Source organism: Paroedura picta, chromosome 7 (genome assembly GCF_049243985.1).
Source record: "Paroedura picta isolate Pp20150507F chromosome 7, Ppicta_v3.0, whole genome shotgun sequence".
Taxonomy (NCBI): Eukaryota; Metazoa; Chordata; class Lepidosauria; order Squamata; family Gekkonidae; genus Paroedura; species Paroedura picta.
The window spans coordinates 57,308,491-57,334,637 of NC_135375.1; the positions used below are offsets into that span (position 1 = coordinate 57,308,491).

Genomic DNA, 26,147 nt, shown 5'->3' on the forward strand with positions numbered 1-26,147 from the left:
GACATTTCCTCTAGTATCCTGCTAATCCTCCCTGCCTCACTGGCCAGCTGAGCAGTAGAACAAAGTTCCCATTGACAATGGGGGTTCTCCTGCCACAAGCAGGGACTTGATGCACCTCCGGCTAGTCTTGGTGTGTCGAATATGCCTCTAATGTTAGCAACATAGATATGTTATTAATTTATATCAACATTACAGGAGATTAAATTTTGAACTAAATGAAGTCTAAAAGTTGAGCAGCCCATCAATCAATTTTTGAGAAGTGAAAGTACACCATATTATTTACTTTGGAATAAATGAATGCAAACTAATATCAAACAAAGGTATGTCAGAAAATCCCAGTTTTTACATGCATGGATATTTTGTTAATCCTATTCATACATGACACATTAAATTGATTTGATAACAGCAGTTGCAATTCTGTTAATAGTTGTGGTTGCAAGCCTGGATTCAGGTCAAAGGACATTAACCAATTTGACCCATTTATCAATACAATTAAAGTGGTTAGATCGTAAAGGCAATTGTTTTTCATCCATCCTTCTGTGCATGCTTCTGCAAGAACAATTTCTAAACAGCATTTTTGATTGTTGCACTGAACCACACAAAGAAGCAAAGTTTAAGTAATTGGAAGGAAACCACATGATCCAATATATTAATCAGGGAGTGGAGAAAGTACAGTCTTTCGCTTTTTTTCTGGAAGAGCCATAGATCTCCCCCCCCACACACACACATCTTTAACAGTCATTTAGCAAGTTTTTAATGGGTAAAATTTCACCAGCTACATTTCTGATTTGCAGGAAAAAGACAGGAGCACTGCCAGAAAAGTAAGCTGACAACACTGCTAATTCACAACAAAATTGGGCCCTGTGTTGTCATGCTAGATGCCTAACAAGCATGCCAGAAACAGAGTATAGTTCAAGCCAGATTGGCAGGAAAGTTTTTACATTTTCTTTTTCTTTCTCTGAATAGATGTTTTGTTGAGGGGGGAGCAGTTGTTGTAGGTTAACAATTGCTTGGGACCAATGGGTTTTGCCACCTTAGCTTTTCCTTCTCTTGTCACTTAGATCCTTCCCATATAAAACATGCAGGAGCCCTTTTGTTTTAAGTAACCAAGAGACAATACCTGAGGAAGCCACTAGCCATATGAATCATTAAAGCTGGGTAATAGGTCAGCCCCTAGTGGGACATAAGGAGCCAGGATTGCGGGCAGTTGCCTCGGATTGCCTCCCCAGCCCGGGATTCCTGTTTGGCTGCTCTATTAATAGGACTTCCTATGTCAAGCATGCCCATATCCAATTCTGACAGCCTTCTTGAAATAAAAAATCGTAATGCTTTCCAGCTTAAAGCAGCTGTAGAGTTATTGTTAGGATTTCCATGTGCTTAACTGAACTATTTCTTCTCTGCTGAACACGTCAAACAGGTTCTCTTTCTGTCTCTCTTCCCCCCACCCCCTTCCTCCTCCCAACTAGTTGTGGGTTGAGAAGAGGCATGTTTCTTCCCTGGGCTTTCCCCCTCCCTTCTCTTCATTGCCGTCAACGAAGGGCCAGGCAACAATACCAGTTTAAACTTGCTCAGGTTAGTTGGAGACAAAAAGCTTTCTCTCAGCTTGCACTCTAAGGTTGCAAAGCAGTGTAATGTGACAGAAAAGCGAGAAGGAAAAGCCTGGAGTGAATTCCTGTTCAAACGTTGCCAGGGATAGGAGAATAGAGAGCAGTCAACAGAGCCAGGCAAACAAGAGGAGGATCTTGTCTTCAGATGGTGCTAATGACTGATCAACCACACGAGGGGGAAGAACTAAAACCTATCAGGGTGATCAGTAAAAAAGAAAACAAAGCTGCTTTCACCCCGTAAGTATTCTTGCTTGGCAATAGATTGTGTAGAATGGCTCTATGCTTACCTTTCAAGCCTGACAAAATCTTGCAATCATATGAAGGAGTAAACTTTAACCAAAAGTTTTCCAGTGATTACTTGGCCTCTCATCTGCCATGAGAATTGTGTTTTGCGTGTAAACTTGATTTGTTTCAAATGAATTAGCAATTATCTTTTTTTATGGTGGATCCCTGTGTAGTTGTTTGTGTAGTTCAAAAGGCTACAGCTAGTGTTGGAGGGGGATAGAGGTTGCATGTGGTTTTAAGCTGAAATTTAAAAGGGTTACAGTATCCTCTGAAGAAGGTATGATAAAATAGGGTTAAGTGGAATGATCAGCCTAAAATTGAATGTGACACTGGATTTCGCCCATTTTTATTGGGGTGGTTTATACGACTTCCATCACACATAGTGCAGTTATGCCAGACTTGTGGTTCCACAGATGGTAAAACACTGCACTGCAGAATGAAAACAATGTTAAACATTCACCTCCTGAATCTTCAGAAAGTGAACAATAATGATAATTCACTGCTAGCTTAGGTCTAAAACCTGCAAGTAAGTCAATATCCTGTAACTTGATCATCTCAGCTGAGTGTCTAAACCAGGGGTAGTCAAACTGCATTTGCTGGCAGGGGCTCATGGGAATTGTAGTCCATGGACATCTGGAGGGCCGCAGTTTGACTACCACTGGTCTAAACTGACCAATCAAAATGTACATATTGGAGGTGATGCCAGGAGGTATATGAAAGCACTGACTGGTCCTTGATCTCTGATGGTAGCTTCACCCTTGGAAATTGTTTCTTAATGTTGTTTTGAGTGGCGCACATTCTTACATGAGCTCTTGTGGGTGAACATACATGTATGAACTCTCTCCATCTGATCAATCACAGCCTTCATTTGGATTGCATTTTAGTGGCTTGTTCAGTTTTCTGTGCCATATGTGAGTCTAAAAGAACAGATATACAACTGAGTTGGGTTATATGCTTATATGTTCGTATAAAATCAGTCACTGATGAACATCATGTATGAAACTGATGAAACGGGACATATGACTGATTTGAACACCACTTCTCCCATATTTGATTGAACACTGAACAGGTATTACAGGAAATTCGCATTCCATCGTACCTAAGCCGGAAGCAGTTGTTGTTTGTTGTCTGGTAAATTACATCTTGCATTCTGTGTTGGAGTCCTGTTCAGCAGGTTTTGACAGTCTATACACCATAAACTATATATCATACAGAGGGGTTAATAAAGGTTCATGTATTCCTGGAATCATGTCCTTTGTTTGGTAGGCCTGTCTTTTTATCTGTGGGGCTGTGTTCAGTGATAAAGCAAAAGGCATTCTGTTTATGTAGTTTCCCCATGTTTTCCTGTCCAATTGCAGAAGATTGTGCACAGTTAAGCTTTTTGGTTACCTTGGGTTTAAAAGGTTACATTTCAGACTTACTGTTATGGATTTTTATGTTGATCAGCTGGGGAAGCTTTTGAACACTGTCCTTTGACTTGTTCTATGGAATTGAGAAAAAACACCTGTTACCCAGTTGTGGGTGGGGGGGGGGAGAGACTCATAGGATCAGGGGTGGGGGAAATTAACATGCAAGTAATATTTAATAGACTATACATAGTATCTCAATACAGATTTTTTCCCTTTCTTCTACCAAGTTATACCTAACTTATGGCCACCCCATAGAGTTTTGGAAGCAAGAAACATTGAGAGGTGCGTTGCCTACCTCTGCATCATGTCCCTAGTATTCCTTGGAGATCTTCCATCCAAATACATGGCAGTGTCCACCCTGCTTAGCTTCCAAGATATAATGAGATCAGGCTAGCCCAGGTGATCCAAGTTAGGGCCAATATAGATTAGTCTTCCCTTAAAAGTCTCTTCTGGCTACTCGGTTTCACTTGCAGCCAAGTATGAGGGCAAAACCAGTAAGTTGTCTTGAGGATGAATCTCACTTGATGAATTCTAATAATCTTACTCTTGTGGTCATGCTTAGGTTGCTACTTCTCATGCTCAGACAGTTACACCATAAAACTAGGTAGAGTTAGCAGCCTGTTTTCTAGCCATGCCTTTGTGCCTTTCACATGTACACGTCAGGCAAACGCTGAGCAGGTGAGGCATAGCGATGAAACAATAGGGAAGCTTCTTCCACTAAAATTCTGACTGGTGGTGTGCCTCTGTCAAAGAAATGCTGCCAGCCCTGAGATTCCAGCTGTGCTGGGGAAAAGGGGAAGTCTGGAAATATTTCAAACCAGTAAATTGTACCAAATAAGTTTTCTTGTTCCCTGTGGCTCGTTTGGTTTGGAGAGAGGTGTTTGTTTTGGTTTTGGTTTTGGTTTTGGTTTTGCCATTGCAAGCTGTGTATTCCAAACCTTTTGGTTGCATGAAATTGCTCCTGGGCACCTAAACTAGAGACAGCACTTCAGGAACAAGAAGCCTCGTGGAAAAAGAACAAAACTCATGCTGCATGTTTATCACTGCAGAAGTTCTTGTTAAAATATTATATGGCAGATGGCAAATATTTCAGCTGACTCTGTTCCCAATATAATTTCCCTTAAAAGCTGATATGCCACAAATGTTGGTGTGGGGTGTAAACTATAAAAGTTTCATGTTGTTGAGTCTACAGTCATTTCAGTACATGGAAGTTTACAGAGAAGCATAAGTAAAATAAAGCTCTGTGGCCAACGTTTCTTCCCAGTGAAATGCGGGACAGTGAAGGAGAAATAGAAAGAGGGAAGGGGAAGGGGAAGGGAGCAAAGGTCACCAGCAGAGAGAGACAGACAAACAAGAAAGATGAGGAAAGGATAAATTGCCTCCCCAGTCTTGTCACAAAACTTTGGTGTCTCTACCTTGTTACAGAAACAGTTTAAAGACAGCAAAGAGCTTGTTTTGTTTTGTTTTATTCTGCATTAGCAACATAAATATTTCAAATGAGAAAGTTCTGCTAGTTAGCTAATTTTATTCACCCTACTCCTTTACTATCTATTTTTTGAATCAGACTCTGTTCTTGTCATATGAACAAAAGTAGCCAGCTGTGCAAGAGTATAGCATGGAAACTCCATTTAGAAAGTCAAATGATGGTGTGGAATTCTGCCCATGTGATTAATGGTTTCACATGAGAGTGCTTATTGGGATTAGTTTTAAATATATAGCGCTGCTTCTGCTTAATCACTTGACTTTGCAGTTACCATTCCCATAGCATTAAACAAGCCACAAATACAGAGAGAGATGTTTATCGTTTTATATAATTACTTTGAGAAAATTAGGTCAAATGAATATTGTATTTTATAGGGGTAGGTTTTATATAGGTCTGCCAGCATCACTGTTACCTACACTTTTTTATTTTTGTAATTCTGGCTAGAAATTAGTGCGGTCAAGTGTCTTGTGATATCTGGACTCAGGAGCAGTTCTGTTATGGGATGAAACCTGTGACTATCAACTTTTATTTTTATATGTTTTCAGTATGTCATCAAAACACAAAACTGCAGCTGAGGAGTCCACTTCTTAGCAGGCACCCTTCTCAACTATCATTCAAAATAGAGCATCTGTGAGTTGCTGATCCCATGAATAGTCATCTCCTGTGGTTCCATACACAAATGAGAAAGCAGTCCTGTGGGTCTCATTAGATAACTCATCTGAAAAACCCTGACCCAGTTTGTGTCAGATACGTGACTAAGACTCACCTTTAAAGGTACCTTCTGACCTCTACATCCTTGTATGGTATGAAGAAAGGAACCCTTTCAGAGACTTTTTAAATATGTCTGGGATACCAATTCCACACAGGCAGAGAAAACCGGGCTGGCACATGTATGGCAGCAGGGCTAATCCCCATGGCTACCTCATTAGGCGCTCTGTTGCCCCGCAGCACGGGAATGCAGAAATATCCGTCTTCACTGGTCTGCCATAGGTGCCAACAGGGCCTGTCCCACCGCAGGCCTGTGTGGATGGGGGATGGCAGCATGGAGGGGACAGAAAATACCCTACTCAGCTCCGTGGTGTTTCGCAGCACTGCAGGACCAAATGGGACATTTTTAAAATCTGCATGAAAGGGGGATTGCGATTCCACCTGCATACAAATTAAGAGAAAACCCACCACCTGCCCCTCCTGCCTCCATAAGGAAGCAGTAATCCAGGGCAGACCTGGTATGCTGCCAGAACTGCCCCCATGGGGATGGAGGAGGTATTAGAGCATGCTTCTCTGTTGCAACGTACCACCAGTCGCCTGATGGGGCCACTGCCATATGAAATCAGTTGGAGGGTTGCCATGTCAGTGTATGATATGGAGGGAGTATTGATTTCTAAGATTCCTCAGGTTAAAAACAAGTTTCTGGCTATACTTGGAGTTCTTTACAAAAATTTAGACTGCCTTTTGTCCCATGGAGTATACGCTGAGTTGTCAAAGGATTCCTTTTCAGGTGCTGCTTAACTTGAGTAATATCGGTATATCACAACCCTTCCAGTTATATCATAGGATTAGAAGTAAAGATGGGGAACATGGCAGCATAGTCTGCTAGTGGCTTGACAATTCAAGGGAGATGACCAGCATAACTAATGGTGATTATTCTCTTGTGGCATCCAAAAACATTCACTCTTCAATGATCTTACTACCTACTGCTTACTTTCTTAATGGTGGTGGAAAGTGTCATCAACTTGCAAATTGCAGCCAATTTATGACAACCTCATAGGATTTTCAAGGCAAGAGATGTTCAGGGATGATTCACCATTGTCTGCCTCTGCATAACAACCCTGGCCATCCAAATACTAACCAGGACCAACCCTAGACCATCCAGGTCAAGGCATTTTTCTTGCTGCTGTATTTGCTAAAGAAAAAAACTACTGTTTGAGAAACTACTTTTTAGATTTAGGATCAGGAATATCTATAGAGATACCAGCCATACAAAAGAGAATGGGAGTATAATTTGTACTAATGTTGGTGTTGAATACAATAAACAGCTTGAAAGGATTCATCATTGGTCAAGAGATGCACTGTAGCTGCTTATTATTACAGATGATAAAGATTAAAAAGTATTTGATATCCATGTGCCATGAAAATGTAAGCACTCTGACATGTAACTTCTGACACTTACATCTGTATTACTCTATGGAACTCCAGTTCATCTCCCTGACATTTTTCTTGTACAGTAGCTATACCCTTATTTAGTAAGAGCCATTGAACATATAACACTGGGTGAAACAACAGTATTCTGGATGTTGCTTAACAACCAAGAAAAGGTCTGAACACGGCTTTTGTGAATAACTCACGCATGGGGGAATTGGCGGTTCCTGGAATATATGAAATGAGAAAGAACTTCAAAAGGGACATTTCTTGTCTGAAATTTCAAAAAAAAATTCTGCCTTCCTCACTGTGCAGAACTTTTCATGCAAAGATGGGTATAATAAGAGACCAAAATGGTAGGGACCTCACAGAAGCAGAAGAGAGTTTTAAAAGGTGGCAAAATTATATAGAAGAACTATACAAGAGCGAGCTTAACATCCCTGATAACCACAAAAGGGTAGTTACTGACCTGGAGCCAGACATCCTGGAATGTGAAGTCTGAGCAACAATAAAGCTAGTGGTGGTGACAGCATTCCAGTTGAACTATTCAAAATCTTAAAAGACGATGCAGTAAAAGTGCTACACTCAATATGCCAGCAAATTTGGAAAACTCAACAATGGTCACAGGATTGGAAAAGGTCAGTTTACATTCCAATGCCAAAGAAGGGCAATGCCAAAGAATGTTCAAACTACCGCACTGGCTTCACTTCATGTACTTTGCATTTTGGTTTTTTGTTTTGTCACAACTGAACAGAACATATACATATAGTAGGAAACAAGGGTGGGAAGGGTGGGATCACCACCAAGCTGGAGAGAAGCAATTGGCTGGATTTAAAGGGACCAACGACCCAGTCCCCAGCCCCTGCCAATGTGCACCAATCCTGTTGGTATTAGAAAAAGCTGACCAGGCTGGGCTGCTACAGCAGGCCACTTCTGGCCATGCTGAGCCCTCTTCCATCCCAGAATTCCCTGAAGCCATAATCAGCAACCTTGGTGAGTAGAGGTCACATTTATAAAGTTTTGCATTAATATAGAATATTTCAGATGCATTCCACGATTTGAGTTGATATTGGGTAGATGCAGTTAGATTAATGGTTGGGATCTATATATGTGTCAGCCATCCTTATTTGCACATGTTCTGTACAGTGAGGAAGGCAGAATGTTTTTTGAAATTTCAGACAAGAAATGTCCCTTTTGAAGTTCTTTCTCATTTCATGTATTCCAGGAACTGCCAATTCCCCCATGCGTGAGTTATTCACAAAAGGCGTGTTCAGACCTTTTCTTGGTTGTTAAGCAACATCCAGAATACTGTTGTTTCACCCAGGGTTATATGCTCAGTGGCTCTTACTAAATAAGGGTATAGCTACTGTACAAGAAAAGTGTCAGGGAGATGAACTGGAGTTCCATAGAGTAATACAGATGTAACTGTCAGAAGTTACATGTCAGAGTGCTTACATTTTCATGGCACATGGACATCAAATACTTGTCAATCTTTATCATTTGTAATAATAAGCAGCTACAGGTACACAACTGGCAGTACAGTCACAACTGGCAGTTTTGAATAAGGTTAATACATTTGGGAGAGAGGCCAAACTTTCATGCCAGTTTCACCCATTTCAGGGGGCATCCTTAAGAGATTGTGTGGATGTTGAGCCACATCACCATCTCCAGAGAGGGGGAATCCTCACATTTCCAAGTGGCAGGGGGAACACAGTAGAGGCTGGCACCCACAGGTGTCCCAGCGGCCTGCCATACTTTGGCAAGCAGGGATATACATGTGGATGGTCAAAAGCTTGTGGGTATGGCTGCTGATGTGTGGGCTTTCTTGCAGTCTGCTGGATACAAGATGGCTGGATCCGCCCAAGTTGTGCACCTACACTCATTTGTATAACAATAAAGCTGTGGCCAAAATTCTTGCAAAAACTATTTGCGCATTGAGTCATCTTTCCATCACGGAACATGCTCCCTTGCTACACAAATTGTTTTACTTTCTCAGTAAATCAGAGGGTTTTTTAAGGTAAAGTACTGTTAACACCTCATGAAAAGGAAGGACTCCCTGGAGAAGAGCCTAATGCTGGGAGCGATTGAGGGCAATAGAAGAAGGGGACGACAGAGAATGAGGTGGCTGGATGGAGTCACTGAAGCGGCTGGGGCAAACTTAAATGGACTCCGGGGAATGGTAGAGGACAGGAAGGCCTGGAGGATCATTGTCCATGGGGTCGCAAAGGGTTGGACACGACTTCGCAACTAACAACAACTGTTAACATCTCTTTAAGGGATTCTGAATTAAATTTAATCTGAATACAAGTATATTACATGAATTTAGCACCTCTTAAAAGTACATCAATGGCTGTACTTATTGGGTCAAAAGTTGCTTTTCTACATAACTTAAGGATCCTCTGGAAAAAATCTTTACAAAAACAAGCCTTATAAATATGACACATTAAGCCTTGCAATATATCATTGTTGTCTTAATGCCGCATGCTAGCAGTGACAAGCAACCCCCAAAACTATGATCAGTCCTTTGTATCAAATGATGCCATTGTGCATGTCATTAGGAAGACTAGCCATTGTACATACCTCGGGGGCCATTGTTACATGCTGTATCATTTTTGCATTTTATTACATACCATGAGCCCAGGTACCCATTAAACAAGTACTGTGTGACATTTTTGAAAATATTAAAATACAGTTAAGTATGTGTGTGCATATATATGCTTATAACATCTATGATGAGCAGCTGGAAACAGAGTGGTGGGAACATTGGAGGGAATGCTGTCAGAGGCAGCATCACTCATGAAGAGAAGCCAGGAATAGTCAAGAACTCTGTGGACAAAACATAGTTTTCTGTGATTTTTAGAGAGGACTGATGTCCTCAATGGCATTTTCAAAAATTAATTTTCTTCCACTAATTGCAGCAGAAGTGGAGGGAAATGAGAGCTAAAGGTGGGGAATGCCCACCAAGGCAAAGACATGGTAGCCTTGTGTATTGTGTATTTGTCCTGTTTAGTAAGATGACATGAGAGGATGGTTAGAGTGGACTACTTGTATGCAGCATTGTTTGGTGGGGGGGGGGAGGAAGAAACTTGTATTTTTCCCCTTCACTATATAAATCAAATCATATACTGACTTGATAACTTTGACTTATCTCCATATTGCAGAGGGAAGACTAAAATATTGAGTGGCTCTGGTCACACCCCTTAGGCTACGGCTAAGCTTAGATGCGAGAAGTAGTGTCTTCAGTTTTGAAACTTGACCACTGATTAAATCAGCCTTTCTCAACTTTTTAACTGCTGAGAAACCCTTTAAACTTTCTTCAGGCTTTAAGAAACCCCAGAAGTGGTGTAATTGTGTAGAATATGGCTGGGAAACATAGCTGTGTACATCCCCACCGGGGAGCCCTCCCCTTCCCACCCCTCCAGGCCCATCATTGGCCATTTTAGGGAGGTCAATGTGACCATATATTGTCATATCACCCAATAAATGTTTAACAAATTTAAAAAATATTTTTAAATGAATTAACTTCCTCCCATTTAGGAAACCCTGTTTGAGAAAGCCTGGCTTAGATGTTTGTATTATGTCATCACTCTCTGAATTTCACATCTTGTTGATTTGTAACATATCGATGAACCAGAAAGCAGCCTTGTGAGCTTTTCTTTCAACAATGAGATGGCTTCTCCTACCATCTTTATGTACAAGCAAAACTTCCAGATGATCCATATAGTTTTTCCAATAGTGAAAAAGACAGCTTGGAGGGGGGGGGTTACGCGGGGGGGGGGGGGAAGCCATTGTGAAAGGAGGCCTTTCTATGATGCTTCTTTGATCAAAATTTCCTCCTTTCTCATGATCCCTTGCTGCCTCCTGCTACTACACTTTCTTTGAAATCATCATGTTTGATAATCTAGTATAAATTAACATTGACTTTAAAAAAACTTATGCTTTTTTTTTGTCAAGTTATTCTGCCTTTTCTTCTGCAATGGAGCACAAGGGGAAGATGCAGTCTTCACCATCCAGCTCTTCTCATTACTGTAAAACTTGTACTAACAACTCAGTTACATCAGCATGTTACCCAAGAAAAGCATTCAGAATTCTGAAATCAAAACTGCCACTATTTACTACTGACTTCCTTATAATGAGGGAGAAAAGATGCTTGTTGTTTTAGCCTGGCAGTTCAGAACGTAATGATGGCACTCGAGAGAAGAGATGGGGAAACAGCATCTGTGACAGTTCAAGTGATGTATGCTGAGGCAATTGGCCACACAGGGAACAGAGCTTTTTTTGATAACTTACCATATTTGTTGTTGTTTAACAAGGACAGTGTAGATTGTAATTGCTGGGATTGTGCAACCCTGTGGTTCTGTGAGGTAGCTTTTTTGCCTTATGTGCCTTGAGCTACAGCCCCATTTTTGCTGCCAGTGCCAGAGCCCAGCAATGGAGCTTTCACCATTTCAGTCCCCCCATTTCCTCTACCTACCACACATACCACCAGGCTGGTTTTTGAGGTATCCTCATCACTCCTTGGTCATTGTCATGGCAATATAGCATTCTATCGATGTCACCTGTCAGGAGAAAAAGGAGTGGCTGCTGCAGGTATGGAGCACAGAAAATGGGTGCTCACACTGCCCACACTGGAGCAATTGAGACTTTCCTATGATTGTCCCCCAAACTCTGAAGATTTGAGAAAGATTAGTAAAAAGTATTGGAATGTACCATGACACTGTAGGAAGGGGGGGGGCATTTCCCAACTGTAGCAGACTCACAGTAAATAATACGTGTAAGGTGAAAGCCATAATCTATACCCATCCAATCATCTCTGAAACATCTACAAGTTTATTTAAACCTAGAAAATTGGATTTATACATTCTCTTTACCAGTAGAACTGTTGCAATAAATTCTGCATGTTTCACAGAATAAAGGTATTTAACATCTTCAGTGAGTATTTATATTATTATTATTATTATTACTATTATTACTATTATTACTATTATTACTATTATTACTATTATTACTATTATTATTATTTAATTTGTTAGCCATTATTCCCAGGCAGGCTCGTGGCAGGTTACAGGTGTCCCGTTAAAACTCCCATTAAAATCCCATTAAAATGGACAAGAAATACCGATAAAGAACCTGACAACCCAGCAACATGGCAGAACCACCCCATCCCCAATTCCTACTAGGATTGTGCATGGCAGCGTCCAAATCAGCCAATCCAGGCCGATGCAGCCAGCACCGTGCCACGGGGGGGGGGAGGTGCAGGCGCTGCTGCACAACTCTGCGCACACACGCAGGCACAGAGCTCCACGCCTGGTGTGTGCACCAAACTGATGCAACAGCGCCCGCGCCTCCCCACCATGGTGTGGCATTGGCTGCATTGGCCTGGAATGGCCAATTTGGATGTCCCCGTGCACAATGCTAATTCCTACTACTACCTCCAGAGGGAAGAGGCAGGATAGACGAGTTACCCAAAAGTTGTAGCTTAACCCCAGGGGGGACCATCGATATCTTGCGTTTCTCCCCAATGAGGACCTAAAGTGGCCTACCACATTTTTCTCTCCTCCATTTTATCCCCACAATCACCTTGTGAGGTACTTAGACTAAAATCATGTGACTACTAAACAGTAGTTCTAACATTGTAGGGTGAATAAGTTGATTCTTCTCTGCCTCTCATTTTGATCATATAGATGGATAAGTTAGTAAGGAAAAGCAATTTATAGATCATTAGAGATTTGATGTGTGCTCTGTAACAACCTGTGACAGAGAAACAGTTTGGTAGGTTAAATCAATAGAGAGTTGTGATGGACTATGTAAAGTTCTCTACCAAGCTGTACCCTGAAAGGCATTATAGTAATGCAGTACTAATGGAGTCTGTATGCAACCCCACAGCCAAAAATTTGGGGAGGGAGAAAAAGAATTGTGTTGGCATGGGTGCCTGTGAGAGCCCAGACAATACCAGCTCCCCACACATGTAGCACATGGCTCCTTCCCCCAGCAGTCAAAGTATCCTGGAGTTCTCAATTCAGTTCTCTTCCTCAATAACCACATGGAGCTGACACTACTAGCAATGCAGGGGTTGAAATCTGCTCCTCCCTGCAAGCAGGCAGCCAGGCTGCCTACCTCCAGCCCCCATCACAGCTACCTGAGCCCAAACAAATGGCCAACCACATGCACCAATGTGTGCACTACCAGCCACCAGTTCATCACAGGGCAAAAAGAGGCTAAGAGCTGGTACAGGGGTAGCCTCTCAGCACCAAGCCAAGTGAAGAAGCCAGCCATCTGATGCTGGAGACAAAGAACCTCCAGTGTACATCCTCGCTCTGGCTACAGCCTGGCTTGGCCAGCCTCACAGCATCAAAAATTCTGGGCACCCCAACAGCTGAGTGCTCAACCTGCCCCAAGAAACTTTTCCTGCCGCGCTCATGCCAAGAAGGGAGTTCCTGGAGTGACACCCATCAGGCCAGTGATCAGGTGCTTAGTGGTGCCAATGAATTCATGTCACCTCATCACTCTAAAGTGGCTATTTGGTGGGGGAGGGGGCTTCCATGGCTATAGACCAGGCTATGTGGCATGACACAGAGCTCAGTACAATGATCTTATCTATATCATAGAATCACAGAATCATAGAGTTGGGAGGGGCCATACAGGCCATCTAGTCCAACCCCCTGCTCAACGCAGGATCAGCCCAAAGCATCCTAAAGCATGTGTTACCAGAGCATTAGAAACACTACAGAACTCAGCTTCTAGACCCTGAATGTATTGTTTCCTATAGCCACACATTGCCCTCTGTGAATGGCTCATTATGTATTCAAACAACAGATTACTGGGAGACTTTAGATGATCCTCAGGTCACTCAAATAATATTGTATGTTTAACGATGATTTACTAAAACCATTGAAAGCATGAGATATCATGCTTTGCTGAAGTTGGATGATGTCTAAATAGTAGTTCTCCTGTGAACACAGCTGGCTTTTGACATGGATTAGTTTCTGCTGAGTACACCTGAATGTACATATTTCATTAGGTTAGTGCTGCTTTTAAGGAGTGGCTGTCAACAGTACTGTACTAACAAGTGTTGCAAATCATTGACAAGTTACACCGTGGAGTTCTCATAAGCATGCAATGTATCCTTTCCACTTCTGTCAGAATATATGTATCTTCTTCTGGTGGGGGTGGGGGTGGCAGTCACTAGATTCATTGGGTACTTCCATAAAGTAGTTGAACTGCCAGCTTTTTCGTTTATTACTAACATCACATCCTATATAGATAACTCAATAGTCTTTGCTAATTGCTCATGGGCATTCCTAAAGCCTTGGTAATGGTATGTTTTACACAACTGTAACAATGAAGAAATATCTTCCAGTTCTTAAAGAAACTAGTCATTTGTAATTATGACACTGATGGCTGTTCCTCTGTACAGTTTTAACACATCCAGCTGCCAAATAAATTGGTTCCTATCACAGGACTTGTTTCATCGGGGTTAATGATGTGTTACCTACCCATAAAGAGAAGTGGTTTAACTGATACTGGAATTTTAAAAAATCTAAACAAGGGTGGTCAAAGCTAGTTTTGAGAGGGAGTCATGTAGCTATGCTGAAGTATTGGCATAAAGTTGAAAACACATAGCAGTGGCAAGTATGACCACATCTCCCCCATTAAAATGTTTCAGAAAGGATTATTTTTAGATATGATTTGTTATTCTGATATGGCTTGTTGTATTTGGAAGAAAGGGATATTAGGAAATCCCAATTCAGAAAAGTCCAACATTTTGGGAGTGTTATCTCACACAATGTTGGTTGGTTAATGTTGCATCCAATACACCCCATTCTTCTTTTTCCTCTAAAAATTTTCAGTGAATACAACTTTCAATTTATTTCTGTATCTCAAGAATGCTTTCCCACATTTTATTCCTAGTTTAAAATGTTAATGTAAGCTTCTGACCAAAAGCCAGACATAAATTCTTAAAAGACATTCATGTGTAGTACCTGAGAGGTGTCATAGCACAATCTGCAGATTTCCTAATGTGATTAGTCATTGCTCATATTAACAATCCATATTACATGTTATATTGAGCAAAACTGTGTGCATGTTTGCTAATAAGGTGGGTCATTCAGATCTAAATTATCCTGTTATGACTACTTGAAAGCAAAGGCAGGATGCAGATTAAAATCTCTCCATTTAAATGGGAATTGCTATCAGCTAGGGTTTAAATAACAAATCTATAGCTATTATAACCTCATCCATATGGTTATATTTTCCTGTATCACCTGAATAAGTTCATTCCAACAGGTTTAACTGGACTCTTACTACACTTTTACCATATGCGAATAATTTTAAATGGTCTTATCATAGTTATTACATATGCACATAGCTGTAGCATTGTCTGATTACATTGTTGTTGTTAATTGTGAAGTCGTGTCTGACCCATCGCGACCCCATGGACAATAATCCTCCAGGCCTTCCTGTCCTCTACCATTCCCCGGAGTCCATTTAAGCTCTGATTACATATTAACTAGCAAAACAGCTATGAAATTTCACAGGTAGGATGTGGAAGTTATTTGGATGAGGAGAAAGGCTATCATATCAGATGTCCACCTAGCATCTTTTCATTCTTACAAGCTCTTTCTTTGAATCATTGTTTGGCTGCTATACATATCTCATTTATGCAATGAACGGGTGTGTTAAAACCAGACCGCGAAGGCCCTGGCACCAGGCCGCGACTCCCTCTCCCCGCCACCCCCCCGCAGTAAGAAACTTCCCAGGACACAAGCAAATCAGCCGCAAAAGTGGCCCGTTAGCTTGCGGCCCAACAAGCTTCTTTTTGTGGGAAGGAGGAGAGGGAAGCAGGGCCACGCATGTGCGTTTGCGCTGTGCGCGGCTGCAAACGTGCATGCGTGGCAGTTTCGCACGTGCGCACATGCGTGGGAGTGCCATGCATGCATGTTTGCGGCTGCACATGCACATGGCGCATACGTGGCCGCTCATGTGCAGCATGTGCGCCCGGGCGATCGCCCTCACCACCGCCGCCAGTCCGTAGCCTTAAAAAGGTTGCAGACCACTGCTCTATAAGGACCAAAACGCATCAGTCTATTGGTTCCTATAGTGAATAGCACACTGTTTTGCAATAGTCTATGGGTTGCATATATGTTTTGATTCCTAATGTTTAAAAAAAAATTGTTCACAATAAAAGTTATATAATTTTAACATTGATACAGACATTCAGCCTTTGAAGGGCCTGTCATCAATTGAGTTTTATTGTTCCAGTTCTAGTCCCCCCCCCTTCCAGTTTTTGTTTCATCCTGACTCAGTTGTTGTGGGTAAGGATAAGCACAAACCGAACCACAAAGAAAACTTCATCACAAACTTTGCCCTGTTCTTGGTTCATGAACCAGTTCTTGATGGGTCTGCTATCACAAACTTTGCAGATCCTGATGGTTCATGGATACAGCAGAAAGCAGGTGTTTAAAAAGGGACTCCAAGTTACTATAAGCCCTGTTTCTGTTCCCCAGGTAAGCCACAAAAACAGCTGAACCTGAAAAAACTGCCAGTGAGGGGGAGCTCACCACCTCCTTAGGCAGCTGATTCCACTGCTGAACTGCTCTGACTGGTGGGGGGAGGAGGACCTTCCCGCTCTCTACTTGACTAATCAGCATCACTATGCAAAATAAATTCTATTATCCTGTGATTTTATTGAAATTACAAAATGACAAGTTATGGGTCATACATTTTAAAATTGATCCAATATCTCTTGGACTAAATATCTTAAAATTGCACAATAGGAATTTTTATGGTGTTCTTTCTGTTATGTAAATAGCATAAAGCAAAACCAACAAGTTCCAAGTCCTTTTTCATAGTGAAAATTCCTGCAATGAATAAAGTCCCTAAAATGATGTCAAACTACAGTTCTCAAACTTTCTCCTCCAAACAACCTGATTGAACTTAATTTTCATTAAAAAGGAATCACTAAATTGTTTGTATAGGAGACTTGAACATTTGAGTATCACTAAATTAAAAAAAGAAAAATATTGTGATGTAAATGAGGTATTCATTATGTGCGGTCTGAAAAACATTTAGGGAGGGTTGCATCTCAGAAGGAGACAGGTGTTCTTCAAAATGTACAACTCAACAAAACAATTCTGTCTTAAAGGCTGAAATCAATGGAATTTACAGAGTACACATTCACCAAATTTTTGTGAAAACACTTAATTTTACACATTTTACAAATGTATGTCCAGCAGCTTTGGAGTCCCTTAAGTGCCATGTAATTTCCCCACTAAAAAGATGGCTAGGTCCTCCCTAAATGGGGGCATAGCTTACTATAACGGGGTTGGAGATTTGGGGATGGAGCCTTGGGAGGACAGTTACCCTAATGGGGTACAATGCCATCAAGTCCACCCTCTAAATCAGTGGTCCCCAACCTTTTTCCGGCTGGGGACCGGCGGGGCAAGTGCCCTGCCCGTGCAGCGCGCATGTGCGGTCGAAATCGTGCATGCGCATGGTGCATGCGCGGCGTGGCCCTGATTCCCTCTCCCCCCTCCCGCAGTAAGGAGCTTCCCGGGCCGCAAGCTTGCGGCCCGGGGAAGTTTTTTACTGCAGGGGGGGCAGGGAGAGGGAACCGCGGCCCGGCGCCCTGGCCTTCGCGGCCCGGCACCGGGACGCGGACTGCAGGTTGGGGACCACTGCTCTAAATCATCTATTTTCTCCAGGGGAACTGACATCTGTAGTCTGGAGATAACTTGTAATTCCACGAGACCCCTAGGTTCCACCTGAAGGCTGGCATCCTCATCTGATAATGGGGCAAACCTATGGGTAGGATTTGCTGGTGCTGTTGAAAAAGCAGCATCCTGCAATTTGCCCCACCCCCATGGCTGTCCTGCTTATGCACGTGTCTCTGAACAATGGCTCATACCATCCAGACAAATCATGCTGTTGATTATGCCTATGAGGAGCCCTAGAGACATTCAGAAAGGCCTAACTTTGTTTTTGTTTGCCCTTTAGTCATTTATTACCTTTTTTTAATTAACCCAAAATGGCACATAACAAAGCACAAGCTTTCAATTTTAAGAAAAAGGTAAGGGTTTACAAGGGAATTGTTTGGGCCCTACTCACAAGGCCTGTGCTTGCCCTTGGGATCAAATACCAGACTAATTTTAACAGATAAAATGGTACTAGATGAAGCCAGAATCAGGTTGTACCTTTGTCCTTCACATAGGGACAAGGAGAGGAATGGCAGTCTTCATCTGAGAAGATAAAAAGGGGTGCCTCTTGGATCCCCAAAGAAACACACATAGTCCCTATTCTATGGTCTGTCATGTCAATCTAGATTATATTGTGATTTCCTACACAAATAAATTAATCTTCCTGTCCCCTTGAAAATGTAGCTTCCTGGAAACAATAACATAATATTTGTCTAGTGTGGATGGAAATCTGTAGCTTTGGAATTGATTTTCCGTCTCTTGTAGTGGGATTACTGAATTATTAATTCCTCAAATAGAAGCCTGTTTTGTCAGAACATCTACCAAAGGTTTTCTGTATCAAGAGATCTGGGTGAGGGGTGAAAGGATTTAAGGAAGAAGGTTCTCAGTGACAGGTCTCATTGCTAACTCTTTTGTTCCTAGAAAATGATGAAATCATGAATTGGTTTCTAGTGGTGGAAAGAAAATTCTGCAAATTGTCATGTTACAAAGAGCAGAATTTGTTCATTTCCTGCTGTCACTGAATACCAGCATAAACTTTTGAATCTCACCACTTCTTTATTAAAAGGGGACAGAGATTACCTTGAGGGAAAAGGCTAGGAGGGGACAAAAGGTTTATTTTTGACCCTTAGGGACAAATAACACAGACTTTGAAAATTCATCAGCGTTAAGAGTCCAGTTGACTAATTGAATGCTCCCTTTACAGAGGCCCATTCTGCACAAGTTAAATGTAGCAGGAGGGTGGCAAATTGTAAACGCTACTAATTTGCAGTTATGCACGACGTCGCACACAATCTGCCACACTCCTGAAACCGATCCGCAAAAAGGGATTCATTGTAGCGCTTAAAGAGGAATCCAGAAAAGTGGATTCACCCTCCGAAAAGCACTACACTCATGCAAGCAATCTGCAACACTAGCGAAAAAGACCTGTGCGTTAACATTGGTGCAGTTTCAGCAAAGTCCCTCCCCCTGGCTCTCTCCTCTGAACTTCCGATGAAGCGATCGCCATTTTTTTTTCTCAGAGCGAGTGGAGAGCAACGAGCCGGCGAGCCTTCATTCACCCAGCGAGGCTTCTCCATCTGCAGTCCCTCCACAGAGCTGCTTTAAAGCTCCCCTAAGTCACCAAGCACAACACAGCCCCGTTTGCAAGTTCCCTTTATTTTCGGCTGAAAATCGTGCCCGTGCACGGGGAAGGGGATTTTTTTCACTCGGAGGAGCGTGGCAATGATGAATTGGCAGCTCACACGCCAACTGCCAGCTAGATGGGTCTCTACGTTAGGAGGAAGCAAGGAATCAAGGCATATTCGTTGCAACGTGTGTTTTTCTTTTTTTTTTAAACCTGTTCTTAAAGGGAAAGGGGCTTCTCCGGAGCATGATAACACCCGCCCATTGGCTGCTTGTTTGATTGACAGCCAGGGGCGGGACAAAGCATGGAAAAAATCGCTTCCTTTCTAGCGATTTTTGGCGAGACTGGAAACCTGTGGGAAACGATTGAAGTGCTACTGGATTCCACTACAAAGGCAGGTATGCGTTACGCCGAATTCCACTATTTTAAATTCCGTTATTTCTTTCTGCAAGCAATTTGCCACATTGATCCTTGTGCGGAATGGGCCAGAGATTCCCCTAGTTGTCTTTAGCCTTAATAAAAACTTAACAGGCTTAATTTTACAATAGTTTACTTTGTACTAAACACTGGAGTCCTAAGCACCTTTATTTGAAAGTACAAATCTCATTGATTGCAAATTGGACTCCTAATTAAGCTGTTGTCTGTTTTGATCTACTCCTTCCCTCCTTAGAGCTACTGAGGTGATTATATAAACTTCAAATATGTTGAAGGTGTATTTTTTGCTGCAAATTGCAACCTGCAGCTCATGTTACTTAGAATATATGCAATATTTGCACACTGTACTGGTATAACAGAGTAGACTTCTGTCAACACTGCCAGTCTTTTTATTTGGGTATCTTTCAGCTAGGTAGTTTACCTTTGTCCTGTCTCCATTGGCAATATGTACATAAGGATATTTAAGGTGCTCCAAAATAAATGCTCTCTTTACAGATACAGCTTGTAGTATCTCTTTTACTATACTGCCTTATGATGAACAAATACAGATTGTTTTAAGCACAGGCAACTCCACAAAAGATGGAGACCAGTACTCTCATACTGCAATTTTCCCCAAAAGAAGTAGCTTTCAGTTTCATATCAGTTACCTGATCCAAAACTTAGACCAATTCCACATGAAAGTGTTAAACTTGCACCACCTCCTGCTTGCAAACACACCATTGGAAGCTGTGCATTTGCAAGCTTCCTGAGGGGAGACCCCACCCGTGTTTTCCCTCCACCTCATTGTGGCTTTTTGTCTCCCAATGAGGTGGAAAGGGCAAACAAAATGAACAAGATAAACAGTAACTTGGAATAGATCTTTCCATCTCCTATTAAGCTTGTGGCTTTAAAAAGCATAAAGAGGGGGAAAGTTCAGTTTATTTTAATACAACTCCCCTTCAGAATCTGCTCTTAGGGAAAATCATTTCAAAAATCTGATCAGGAAAAAAATAATAAATTCATCATTTTTTATAAACGATGCCTTGAAGGAGAATGAAGGCAGAGTTTGTTTAGTTTTTAGTAAAAAGCGTTCGCACACACACAGCATAGCAGGTTGTTTTCATGGATTTTGTTTATAGGTAAGAAAAATCAATATGCAGATTTGTAGATGAATTGGCAGGATAGGGCTGCCCACTCTAGGCTGCAGATTCCCGGAGAGTGAGGCAGTAGAGCCTGGAGAGATCAGGGCTTGGGGATGGGCAGGGCTAATGCTGAGGTCTAATGCCATAAGGCCATTTTCTCCAGGGGAACAGCTCTCTTATGTCTGGAGATCACTTGTCATTCTGAGGGACCTCCAGGATTGTTTCCACATTAGGGGACATACCTTCTTTTACCCTTGGATTTCCTTTGGATGCTGTAAGTGGACTCTAGTGTTTCCACATTTGGGATATCCTCCCCTTATTTCCCAGGCTGAAATTCATGACATGTTTTATGCACTAAGTCTAAGAGAGGCAGCCTTCCATCATGCCTTGCTGCCTTCCCCTTTAAAAAAATGTGTGGGGGGGTTGCATAATGGTGCCTGCTTGCACCTTTGTTTTCATTGGCTTCCTTAATCCCACCATTCTGTGCCTTTGATCCATCCCCCCCTTCCCTCCAAAGTGTCTTGAGTGTAATTTAAAAACAAAACAAACCCCTGAGTTATAACATTATAACACTGCTTTGCTAGACTGAGAGACTGCTTAAAAAAAAAAAACTTAAAAACAGTGTAATGCCATCACCCTTTTTTTTTAAAGGCAGAATTTTTTGGAATGGAGGGTGGGAAGCAACAAGAAAAGGGACATTCCCAAATGACTCAAAATGGCAGGCACAGGGGAGAACTTGATTGCATGCATTTCCATACTGGGCAGCTTCAAATTATGCCCTGTTAGACCCCGTTTGATGAAATTGGGTTTTCTGGATGTTGGGTTTTCTAGATGTTGACAACAACACGGAGGGAACTCTCAGGATAATAACAGCACCACAAAAACAGTACTGAGAAAATAAATTCAGGTGTGATAATCGAAGGTGCAATATATGATCAAAAACATGAACTCCACAATAATCAGTTATACAAGATGAAGCTCCATGGAAAATGAAGAAGAGGAGTACAGAATCAGATTAAATGTGGATCTAATGGAGTGCTTCTTGTGTTCTTCAGATTGCTCTTTGTCTACATTTGTTGATTCCTTATATGGGACTATCACCAGAGTGTTTATACTGTATGTTCCACTATTCTTTGCTTTTCATGGAACTTCATTTTGTATAACTGATTATTGTGCCCTTGATTATCACGCCTGAATTTGTCCACTCACCTAGATGTCAGCAACCTTGTGGCAGGATAAAGTCTGAAATATGCCATGACACACAGTCCTTTTCCCTGATTCATAGAAGGCTCAGTAAAACTTATAGAGTTGTATGTAGCTGACTGATTTTATGTAGTAAGAAGCCCAAGGGAAGGAAGAAGCCCTCTATGCAGCTCTTTAGTGCCCTAAGTAACTTCCTTCACGTTTCCCTGTTTCACCTCCTGCACTGTGAGATGTGATAGATCTCTCTGCTTAGCTGTCGAGGGTGATGGGATGGTACAAAAGCCCTGCTTGAAACTTCCTGCAGCCTCCAGTCTACAGCCTGTTCTGCATGGGCATTTCCCCTCACTTTTGCCATGCATCTCTGTCAGCCTTTCTTTTTCATTCTGCATTGATTTTCCTCCCTTCAGCACTCAGTTCGCTTTCCAGTTGCTGTTTCCCCAGGTTTTCTGGGTGGCTTTGTACTGATGTTCCTTTGTTTCACTTCTGAGCCCCAAGTAACTTAGAAGTGTACATTTGCCCTGATTCCCCCGCCTCTGCCACTGCCCTCAAAGGTCGCTCCCCTGCCCACATGAATGTCTTCCACCAACTCTAAGCCTTCTGATAATCACTTATTATGCAAGCTCCATTGATTACTTTTTCCCTTGTTGTTTACATTTTGTTTTATATTTTTACAAGCAGCATGATTCTTCTGTTATCAAACTGTTGCCAGTCACAAATCACTGAGGGGAAAAGAAATCACAGGGGGGGAAACATGCTTCTCTGGCAGCTCTCCACAAAGCCTCTTTGCAAGCACTGAAAGGAGGGAGGGAGAGGGGAAAAGAGAAGGAAAGACTGGCACCAGGACATGTGTCACCAATTAACCTTAGTAGTGAGCGCCACAGCCACCAATTCTCATCTGGTGACCATGGGAGAAATGGAGAGAAAGCTTTAACCTGCCCAGCTAAATATCCCAAAATACCCAGCGAGCATCCCAAGTGCTTTGGCAATGAGCTCAAAGTGGATTTACGAAAGATGGATGTGGCAACTGGGGAAATGACTCTGAGCTCCTTTTTGAAAACAAATTTGAATGGCATGCTGGAAGCTTTTTCTCTTCTGCACACGCACACAACCAGCCATCTCCCCCTCTTCTCTTTTCTCTTTTTCCAGTCTCCTGCCCATGAGTACATGTAGATCTGGCACTTGTGTAGCAATGAAAGATGGGAATAGCAGAGACTGGTGACTCCTGTCCATTTTAAACAGTGGCCCATAACAGTGGCAATAAGAACAGGAGCTTTGCAGCTGCTCTGTTTTCCCTCCACCTTGTCATGGCCTTTTGCCTCCCAACAAAGTGACAAAGGAAAACAACACAAACTTCTTCCCCTACTCCCCAGCTGATAAATCACTACAAACCACCAATCCCAGCATAGTGGTTGTTTGGGGAACTCAAATTTCCATCCCACCAAACCCCAAAATAATTTTTTTAAAGTCACTTCCACATTGCTTTGTGGTCACCCCACAACACAGAAACAATTTTTTTAAATTAACACTTCCGCATTGCTATGGAGAAATGCCATGACAATAAAGCATCCCCCGCTTTTTGGGATTCTTCGTGTTTTGGTCTCTATTTATGTTTGGGTATATTTGTAAGTGCTGGAAATGGTGACTGGACCCTGATGAGTGATTGTGTGTAAACAGTAGAATGTAGCTTTGCGGTCCCATAGCAATGCCATTTAAAAAAAATCTTGGACCAGGAAATGGAGAGGGGAGGGCAGGTGCAAGGATGGGCAAAACACAGCAGGGACTGTCACGGGTTTCTCCCTCCACATAGGCTTGCATCTGGTTGCTCCCTGATGTGAAGTGCTGTAAGAAGTAGCAAATCCAGTTTTGGCGATTTCCCTCATCTCAAGGTAAATTTGGCCAAAACCTGCACCAGCCCCTGTACAGCCTTGGGTTGCTGCTGACATCATGTGGAAGCAGCACTAAAACCAGCCAGCAATGAGAGGCTGTCCAGGGGTAGGTTCCTTGTGCAGAAGCGGTCTTTGTGTTCCCTTTCATTCAGGGAAATCGACCACAAGGATTTAAATGTTTACTTGATGCTACTATGCAGCTGCAATAGGGCAATTGTGTAATTTTTTTAAAACCCTTTGGACACCCCCCCTCCCACATTCCACAGGTTACATTCCCACCCGAGAAAAACTGTGGGTTTCTATTGTAGTTCCAGAACAAGAACATCAGAGGAAAATGATTGGTGCATACAGCCAGCACAGAATCCAAAATCATGCTTAAAGACTTAGCTGCTCAAATTCTCTGCATTAAACTATGCCTGCATAATAGGCCTAAGTCAGTTGTGCTTCCTGTTGCTTCTGCATTACATAACACCTGGAGCTGCTTCAGCTGAAGGAACTATGTGGCTTGTGCTTTTTAAAAAGCTTTCACAGTGTGGTAAGCAAGTGCAAAATTGACAACAAGAATTCGAGCAGTTACACAATGGCTTTATTTCCTGCTAGCACCAATTAAAAATGTTACTTCCTGCAGCTCAGAAAGTGAAAATGGAACAGAAGAAAAAAGGAAGAGTGGGAAGCTATCTGCTGTGGTGGCACAGACACCCTCGACTGATACAGAATATCTTGAAGACCATAAGAAAACCACAACTTCACGGTAATTATTCCTGATGGCCAACATTTTTCAGCAACTTCGGCTTACTGAAAACTTTGCAAGAAAACATCCTACATGTTTTGCGGACATTAGTCATCTTATTTACTTCAGCAGATTTATCCAGATTTTTGGATCAGGATAAGAATTCAGACTACAACCACAGGGATGTTGTGGAGATAAAATGGAGGAGAGGAGAAGTATGGAGGCTATTTTGGGCCACCTTTGAGAAGAAAGACAGGGTATAAGCGAAGTAAACCAATACAAGCATCCCTTATGAAGGTCTGACTACTGGAATTCTGCCAGTTTTTAATGGCCACCAGGTAGCAGAATTGGCTTCGACTATCAGTGCATGGCAGCTCTTATCTACAGGCTCCCCCAAGAATTCCATCCTGGGCATATAATACGGGTGTATATTGGAGCCCCATTTTTGCTTTCTGCTTTGCACATGCATTTCAGCGTCTATATAAATGTGCAAACTTGTCTACCTCAGCCTCGTTCATGTTCCTTCTTTGCTTCCCCTATTTATCTTCATTATAACCAAATTTACTTCTTTTCATTTTGGGGAAACTCCATGCTACGTTTCCTCTTCCTCAGTCAGTGCAAGTAACCAGCTGAGCACTTGGGCAGAATGCCACCTATTTCCATAATCTCTTAGCCTGCATGGCAATGAAGAACCAGCACTGATTAATGAGGAGGGTAGGAACAGTAAATTGTATACACACAACAGGCTGAATTCTATGCTGTGCTGGGAAGGCCAAATTTATTCATCTTTTGCCTTTCCCCAGCATCTACCTCAAAAGGCAATGCTGAGAGTTCTGGCCCCTTTAAAATCCATAATTCACATGCATTTCCCTGGTGAGTGAGTGAATAGGTTTATCTGTGATTCAGAGCTTCCAGAAGTAATAGAAAAATTCAAAATAAGCTTATGGATACCAGACCTAACGAGGTTTTCTTCTTAAATGGTTTATGAAATAATAAAATATCAATAATGTTGATTTGGTAAAAAGCATGCTCATTCTGACTTGGTACCAACAGAAATTTTAAAAGTGAAAAATGAGAGGGAAGAATAATGAAGGTGCTAAGCATAGGGTATTTCCTTATTATAGGTCAAAGACAATTGTGGATAATACCATATTGTCAGCAGATGGCAAGAATGACTCAAAGCTAGAAAGGAAGAAGCACGCTTCAAATAAGGTACTGGAGAATTTCCACATGGGGAGGGGGAGGTAAAGTTGTTGTAAGATGTGGCAGGTGACCTAGGTATAAGCAGGCTCTAAAGATGGGGATTCAGGGCTGTACTGATGCCACACCTTCCTTTCCACTATTCTAAGGAGCACTGGGGGGGGGAGAGTATCCAGAAGGAGCAATGAGGTCCTTTTCTTCTCTTCAAACTACCCTCACCCCACCAACTCCACCTGTAGTTGTTAACAATGCACCCTTGGTAGTGCATCCATATGTATCCCATGTATTAGTGTTTTGAGTGAGAAGAAAATTAGTTTCTCCAGCAAAAAAT

General features: G+C 42.1%; 1 protein-coding gene across 4 annotated transcripts in view; it reads left to right on the forward strand.

The window, feature by feature from the left end:
• Window positions 1-26,147, forward strand: part of GRAMD2B (GRAM domain containing 2B) — a 63,210-nt gene that overhangs the window by 16,143 nt on the left and 20,920 nt on the right. For 2 of the 4 annotated variants that reach the window (XM_077344438.1, XM_077344439.1), the window contains exons 2-3: window positions 24,515-24,637; window positions 25,741-25,828. In XM_077344438.1, coding sequence (XP_077200553.1) covers window positions 24,515-24,637; window positions 25,741-25,828 — 211 coding nt within the window. Of the gene's footprint in view, window positions 1-1,371; window positions 1,845-24,514; window positions 24,638-25,740; window positions 25,829-26,147 lie in introns of those variants that run through there. The other 2 variants (XM_077344441.1, XM_077344440.1) reach the window with 2 other exon arrangements.